This window comes from Mesoplodon mirus (assembly GCF_964341445.2).
Source record: "Mesoplodon mirus genome assembly, chromosome: 7".
NCBI classification, from domain to species: domain Eukaryota; kingdom Metazoa; phylum Chordata; class Mammalia; order Artiodactyla; family Ziphiidae; genus Mesoplodon; species Mesoplodon mirus.
The window spans coordinates 42,174,386-42,181,627 of NC_138983.1; the positions used below are offsets into that span (position 1 = coordinate 42,174,386).

Here is a 7,242-nt window from a genome sequence, read left to right on the forward strand (position 1 = left end):
ATAATATTATACTACCTCATGTACTTCCATTCACCCTGCATCTCTTTGGCTGTTGTTCTTGTTTATCTTTCTTCTACATATACTATAAACTCCATAATATATTGTTATTACTTTTGTTTTAAATATCAATTATATTTTAAAGAGATTAAAAATTAGACAAAATATACAGTGTATTTATTCACAGATTCACTATTTTGGTGTCCTTCATAGCTTTGGGAAGATTCATATTTCTATCTGATTTCATTCTCCTTCCCAACGAATTCCCTTTATATACCTTATAGTGCTAGTTTGCTGGTGACGAATTCCCTCAACTTTTGTTAGAAAAGTTTACATTCTATCTTCAATTTTGAAAGTTATTTTTGTTTGGTATAGAATTTGCTTGATATAGAATAGTTGCTTTTTTTTTTTTTGTCTTTCAGCACTTTGAAGATTTCACTTCATTGCCTTCAGACTTAAATAGTTTGTGACAAGAAGTCTATCCTTCATCTATTTATTATTTATAGTGTGTCTCTGCCCCCACCCTCTGTCAGCTGCTTTTGTGTTATTCTCTTTGTAACTGGTTTCCAGAGTTTTATTATAACTTGCCTTATGTTGTTATGTGTGTGTGTGTGTGTGTGTGTGTGCATGTGCATATTCTCCTTGGAGTTCATTAGATCATTGGATCTGGGTTTTTTTTTTTCATCAAATTTGTAAAAATTTTGGTAATTATTTCTTCAAATATTTTTTTTCTCTTTCCCTCTGTCTTCTTTTATGTTGAGACTATGATTACATATATGAAAGACTGGTTGGTATTGTCCCACAGGACCTTGAGACTCTTCTCACTCTTCTGCCCAATTTTTGTTCTCTGTGTGCTTCCATTTGGATATATTCTACTGCTATATCTTCAAGTTTACTTATTTTTTCTTCTTCAGTGCCTATTCTTCTGTTAACCCGTCAATATATTTATCATTTTAAATATTGCATTTAATCTCTAGCATTTCCACTTAGGCCTTTAACAAATCTTTTTTTCTTTCTCATTATGTCGATGTTTTTCTTTGAACATATGAAACATGTTTCTCATCACTGTTTCAGTGACCTTATCTAATAATTCCATCATTTCTGTCATTCTCGTCCCATTTCTATTGACTTATCTTTCTTCTTGTATTAGTTTGCTAGGACTTCCATAATAAAATCCCACAGGTTGATGGATTAAACAATAGAAGTTTATATTCTCACTATTCTGAAGGCTAGAAGTCTAAGATTAAGATGCTAGCAGGGTGATTTCCTCTGAGGCCTCTCCTTGGCTTTCAGATGACTACCCTCTTGCTGCCTCTTCACATGGTCAGTCTTTTATCTGTGCATGTGTGTCTCTAGTGTCTCTTTAATTTCCTCCTCTTACAAAGACACTAGTCGGATTGCAATAGGGTCCACCCTAACAACATCACTCTATCTTAATTACATCTTTAAATGCCCTATATCCAAATACAGCCACATTCTGGGATACTGAGAGTTAGAGTTTCAACCTATGAATTTGGGGAAGGGGACAAAAGTTAACCCATAACACTTCTAGTTATAGTTCATAATTTCTTGCTACACACATTCCTGATAATTTTTAATTAAATGCTATACACTTTGAAGTTTAGACATCAAACTCCAAATTTTTATTTATTCTTTTCAATATTGTTGGAATTGTTTTTGGCATACAGTTTTGTTACTTGGGTTCAGTTTGATCTTTCTTCTTTTTTAATTTATTTATTTTATTATTTATTTTGGCTGCATTGTGTCTTCATTGCTACGTGCAGGCTTTCTCTAGTTGTGGCGAGTGGGGGTTACTTTTCGTTGAAGTGTGCAGGCTTCTCATTGCAGTGACTTCTCTGGTTGTGGAGCATGGGCTCTAGGCACACGGGCTTCAGTAGTTGTGGCATACAGGCTCAGTAGTTGTGGCTCGCAGGCTCTAGAGCACAGGCTCAGTAGTTGTGGTGCATGGGCTTAGTTGCTCCACAGCATGTGGGATCTTCCCAGACCAAGGCTCAAACTTGTGTCCCCTGTATTAACAGGTGGATTCTTAACCACTGTGCTACCAGGGAAGTCCATCAGTTTGATCTTTTCAAGGCTTGCTTTTAAGCTTTGTCAGTATGAGTCCAGAGCAGCCTCCAATCTGGGCTAATTTTACCAACATCCTCCCTACCCTTTGCAAATAAGGTAATAAATTTAGTACATTATCCATTACCAGTGTATTATATATGGAGCTTTCCATTTTGGCTTGTGGGAATATAAGTTGTTGACAGCCTTGTGTAAACTCAGAGTTGTTTGACCTACTGCTCCTTGGTAGTTCTCTACCCAGTTTCACATGGTTTCCTCTAACACATGAGGAGATCAGTACTCAGCCAAAGATTTGAGGATACTCCTCTGCAGATCTCCAGAACTTCTTTCTTTTGATATCAAGTTCTAGCTGCTTTGGCCTTCGTGAACTCCATTCTTTTTCTCTTTAACTCAGTAAGACCACCAGTCTCTGCATGAGTTTCCCTCTTCTGTGCTACAGCTTCCAAATTGCCTTCAGGCAACAAGAAGAGATAGTTGTCGGGCTCACCTTGTTTTTTCTTGTTTTCTCAGGGATGACACTTCTGTGCTGCCTGTTGTCCAGTATCTGAAAATAATTGTTTCATATGTTATTTGTTTTGTCCTATTTTTTTAATGCAAGAGGGTAAATCTAGTCCCTATTTCTCCATCATGGCTGCAAGTAAAAGTTTATTTTGTAGTTCTTTGTTTCATTTTTCAAGGTGAAAAGTTTTAATAAAACTTTTTTCAGTATTTATTATAAATTTTGGTACCCATTTAAATGGATTCACTGTCTTTTTTTCAGCAACAATTATTCTCAGATAATGAATACATACTGTATTTGTCCAAGATATGATAAGAATTGTCAATCATTTTGATATCATAGGAAGTATTCAATGCAAATCAACAAACTTTGTAGGAAATCAATGTGAAATAGTAATCATTTTGTGGGATTTATTTATTCTATTTGTTAGGGATATGTATAATTTATCTACCAAAATTTTATGTTAGCAAATATAGCAAATAATAAAACCTGCTTGGTATTTGTTACAATTATTGTGGCACATAAATAAAAAAGAAAATGTATCCAGATTAGTATGCTTTTTGTTATAATGTAGATATAAATTAGTCACTTAAAATTATCCTTTCAAATTGGTAATAGCTTTCCTTTCTTTACACTTATTCACCACTTCCCATGAAAATCCATGGGATCTTTAGGGGGAAAAAATGTCTGTAAAACATTTAGCATGAGAAGAACTGATATGGTCCAGGGTGGATAGAAATCTATTCATATGTCAAATGTGGAGCAGTTGACATCTATCAATTGCTACTCTTGACTTCGTTTCTGCCCTTATCAATGACGTGCAGACTGCTCACTCTGTCTGATAAACAAATATGTGCTCATAGTTATATTCTTTGAATGATCTTGCTCTCTGGCATGAAAAGTATGAGGTAAATAAAATATCTTCCTAGTGGTCACTTATATTTGGTAATAATTGGAAAATTATTTGTGTGCAAAGCAGCAAGAAATTAACTTTGTTAACACCTTAAACATGCTACTAAAAGATACTTCTTGTCATGTTCTGCCTAATTTTCCACCTGATTTTCCATTTTCTCCCTTTGTCTTTCCAGGAAAACAGTTGGTGTTTTTTGCTGTGGACCTAATTCAATTTCTAAGACTCTTCATAAACTGAGTAATCAAAACAATTCATATGGGACAAGATTTGAATACAATAAAGAATCTTTCAGCTGAAAACCTTTGAGATGAACAAGAACTCTAAAGAAGGAATGAGTGCAATTTCTAAGACTTTGAAATGTAGCTGGATCAAACAACTGTGTCATGCCAAAGAGTAGCAAGGTTTTCTTATTTATGATTATTTAAAATGGAAATGCAGAGAATGTGTCAAGATGACAGGTCACTTTACATGTTTAATCTGGAAACCAAAGAGGCCCTGAAGAATATTTGATGTGATTATTCACTTTTCACTGCTCAAATTAAAAGAAAACTATTAGATGCACACTGTTGATTTTTATGGAAGATTCAAGAAATCCCTAGTAAGGTGTTGCTCACTGAGAGGCTGATAGCTTTGGTCCTTTTTAAATTGTTTTTGGTTGAACAAATGCAAGATTGAACAAAATTAAAAATTCATTGAAACTCAGATTACATTTTCTACGTGAGTATAAACAGAGAAGCTTTGATTCAGAAAAGCTCCAGGTAAATATACTAGAAGTCTGAAAATACAGCAAGGACGCCATTGATACGGGTACTTTGTGTTAGTATCTTATCTTGCTCACTACTGATGCTAATACCTCTACTTAATATCCATAGACTTTATGCTCAATGAACCTTTTGCAGATGTTGATATAATACCTATTTTTATATTTTTCTTTCTTCTTTGTTCCTTAGTCTAGGGAAATCTGCCCTCCCTTGGCATGTGTTAGACACAATGATTTAATCGGTCCTTTCTATCCCCAATTTACTTAATCTATTACTATTTCATTTTAATGAGGAAAATATCATTACTATAAATTATAAAAGGACATATAGACTAATAACCTTTTTCCTTTTTCAGCATTTTGGCCTCTATTATTTTTATTTACTTTTTTTCCCAATGCAGTTTATCATAGCCTCTTAAGGGGCTTTGTTTAGTTTGCACTTTGAGGACCAAAGGGTGTTATGTCTGCCAAGGTCACTGAGATATAATTTATCTCTCTTTTGTCACACATTGGTTTATGCTGGAGACATTGAAAGTGTAGTCACAACCCTGAATAGGAAACCTATATTTTAGTCTTTATACAGGAGCAATACTTTATTTGCTTATTGAAATTTAAGTGCAGAATCAAGAATATTATTGTTGCACTGTCTGGTATTCTGGGTCCTGATAAAGAATTACTGAGTTTAAGTCACTGTTAGGACTGTGCCTTGTGATCCTATCAGTTTATGCTCCCTGGCCATTATATTCTCGGCTCAGAGAATATAATTCACTACCTTAAAAATTAAGGCATTTTTACAATTTAGTGATTTTCTTTTGTAGACATCTATCAATTGCTATCAAATATAGCACATTGCTGAAATCAGCAGTGTAGCTTGTCATGCCTTTGTTAAAATTTTGCATGATATAACATAACATGATAGATGCTACTGTCATTTTTTAGCTCTGATTCACCAGTAGCAATCAAGCATGTTAAACCATCTAGCATTAAATGCCCATGAACATATTACTTACAGCTATTTCTTCCTCTCCTTGGAACTCTTTCTTCTTCTCTGGAAGGAAAGTGAGTCAGAAAAAGATATGGGAAATGTGCAATGTTCCTGCAGATTTAGCTCCGAAGTCATATTTAATAACCAGTACATATTGGCAACACTTTCTAAAATAAAAATAATTTTCATAAAAAAACATAATAGGAAAAACTGGTAAAAAGAAATTTGAGTTAGTACAGGCTTTATATGCAACACTCTTTACTAATTATAATTTATTTATGTGATTATATTAATACACCTCATTTTAGTAAAACTGGTGGAAAACTTTTCAAGAAGAATGATCTTTCCAAGTAGGTCTGCTATACTAGATGAGCTTCTTTGCCTATTTTAAATTCTAGTGGATGTTCCAACGTTGAGTGTTAAACATAGGTAATTTTTGCTTCTGTAAGTAGGAATGAAACTAAGACTTCATCATGCATGTACAAGAGAGCTTTGTTTTGTTTTGAGGGATTCTTTCTTTGGGGCTAATTCTTGTCAGACCAATCTTAAAACAGTAATTTTAATGGCAATAAATGTTAAAATTGAAAAGGTATCCTTGAAATCTCTATAAGCTGACTTTACATTTGCAACAAATAAAGCAGGCAGAGTTTCTTCACAAGATGACACAAGTTTAAGAAACATAATTTATTTGAGTGTGCACTAGCATGAGTGGCCTTAAGGATCTCAGTTCTGGGGCTGTCAGTGACACTGGCTAGTGGTGTAACTGTGGCAATTGCTCCTCACTCTGGGAGGAAGACTTCTCATTAGGACTAGGTCAGTAGTTAGCAGTCTTTTTAGTAATGTATATTTTTGAGAACCCGATTAAAATGAATACTATGACACACCTACAAAGTATTACATATAATTTTGGGGGGCCCACAATCTCCAAAAGCAAGGATTCCTTTTTAAGAAACTCAGAACAAATAATCATCATTATAGGTGGGTTTTTTTTTATCCTATGCCTTTCTGTTCTCTGATGTTTTGGTTGAAACTATCCTTTTTTTATAGGATTATACTAAGACATGAACTATATGGACAAAGGAAAGGAAATTCTCTTTATATGCCCCAAAACAAAGAATCCAATGGAATCTTCCATTCAGTTTTTAATCTTTTTTGGGTCTCCTGTTTTATGTAAGGGAATGCTGTGGTTTTTACATATCAATAATAATACTAAGCTCAGATTCACATACACACACACCCCAGACATACATTTAGGGCTTGTTTTCTGGAGTTCTTGGGTTTTTTTTTACTTTTTTGTTTTTTTGTTTTTTTTAATTCAAGTTAAAAGTAAAATGACTGATAGTATTTTTTATTTAGTGACTTCAAATGCCAGTAGGGTGATTGTGATAGTGCAAGCACTTAAAACAAAAAAAAAATAAAAGCAATGGGGCTTACCTCGTGGCACAGTGGTTGACAGTCCGCCTGCTGTTGCAGGGGTTCGTGCCCCGGTCTGAGAAGATCCCACATGCCGCGGAGCGGCTAGGCCCGTGAACCATGGCCACTGAGCCTGCGCGTCCAGAGCCTGTGCTCTGCAACGGGAGAGGCCACAGCGGTGAGAGGCCCGCGTACTGCAAAAAATAAATAAATAAATAAAAATTTTAAAAAACTAAAAGCAATGTAGACAAAGCATAGGCTGAATTGACTTAATCCATATGTCCATGTTACTTGTAACCCCCCAAATCAGTGTTTACTTGGAGCATTCACAGCAGGTAATGGATTTAAATTATAAGTCATTGTTAAAGAGGATTGCTAGAAGTAAGCGGGCCATGGTTGTCATCAATAGATAATGTTAGTGCTAAAGAATGTTCATTATATTAAGGAGAAAAAATTTTAAGTAAAAAAAAATTTGTTTCTTTTTTCCTTAAGGATGGTAAACTCAGCTGAACAGAGATTTTTCTAAACAAACCATGAGACACATTTTAAAGTGCTACTCATGATAAACAGATTCTTTTCCTTGTGCTGTC

At 34.5% G+C, this 7,242-nt stretch overlaps 1 protein-coding gene across 5 annotated transcripts in view; it reads left to right on the forward strand.

Moving 5' to 3' along the window:
* The window catches only part of NOX4 (NADPH oxidase 4), a 141,676-nt gene extending 135,849 nt beyond the window's left edge, over positions 1 to 5,827 (forward strand). For 4 of the 5 annotated variants that reach the window (XM_082628468.1, XM_082628470.1, XM_082628471.1 and 1 more), the window contains one exon: positions 3,670 to 5,827. In XM_082628468.1, coding sequence (XP_082484594.1) covers positions 3,670 to 3,790 — 121 coding nt within the window. In that variant the 3' untranslated portion in view covers positions 3,791 to 5,827. Of the gene's footprint in view, positions 1 to 2,592; positions 2,719 to 3,669 lie in introns of those variants that run through there. The other variant, XM_082628469.1, reaches the window with a different exon arrangement.
* Positions 5,828 to 7,242: the final 1,415 nt, after the last annotated feature.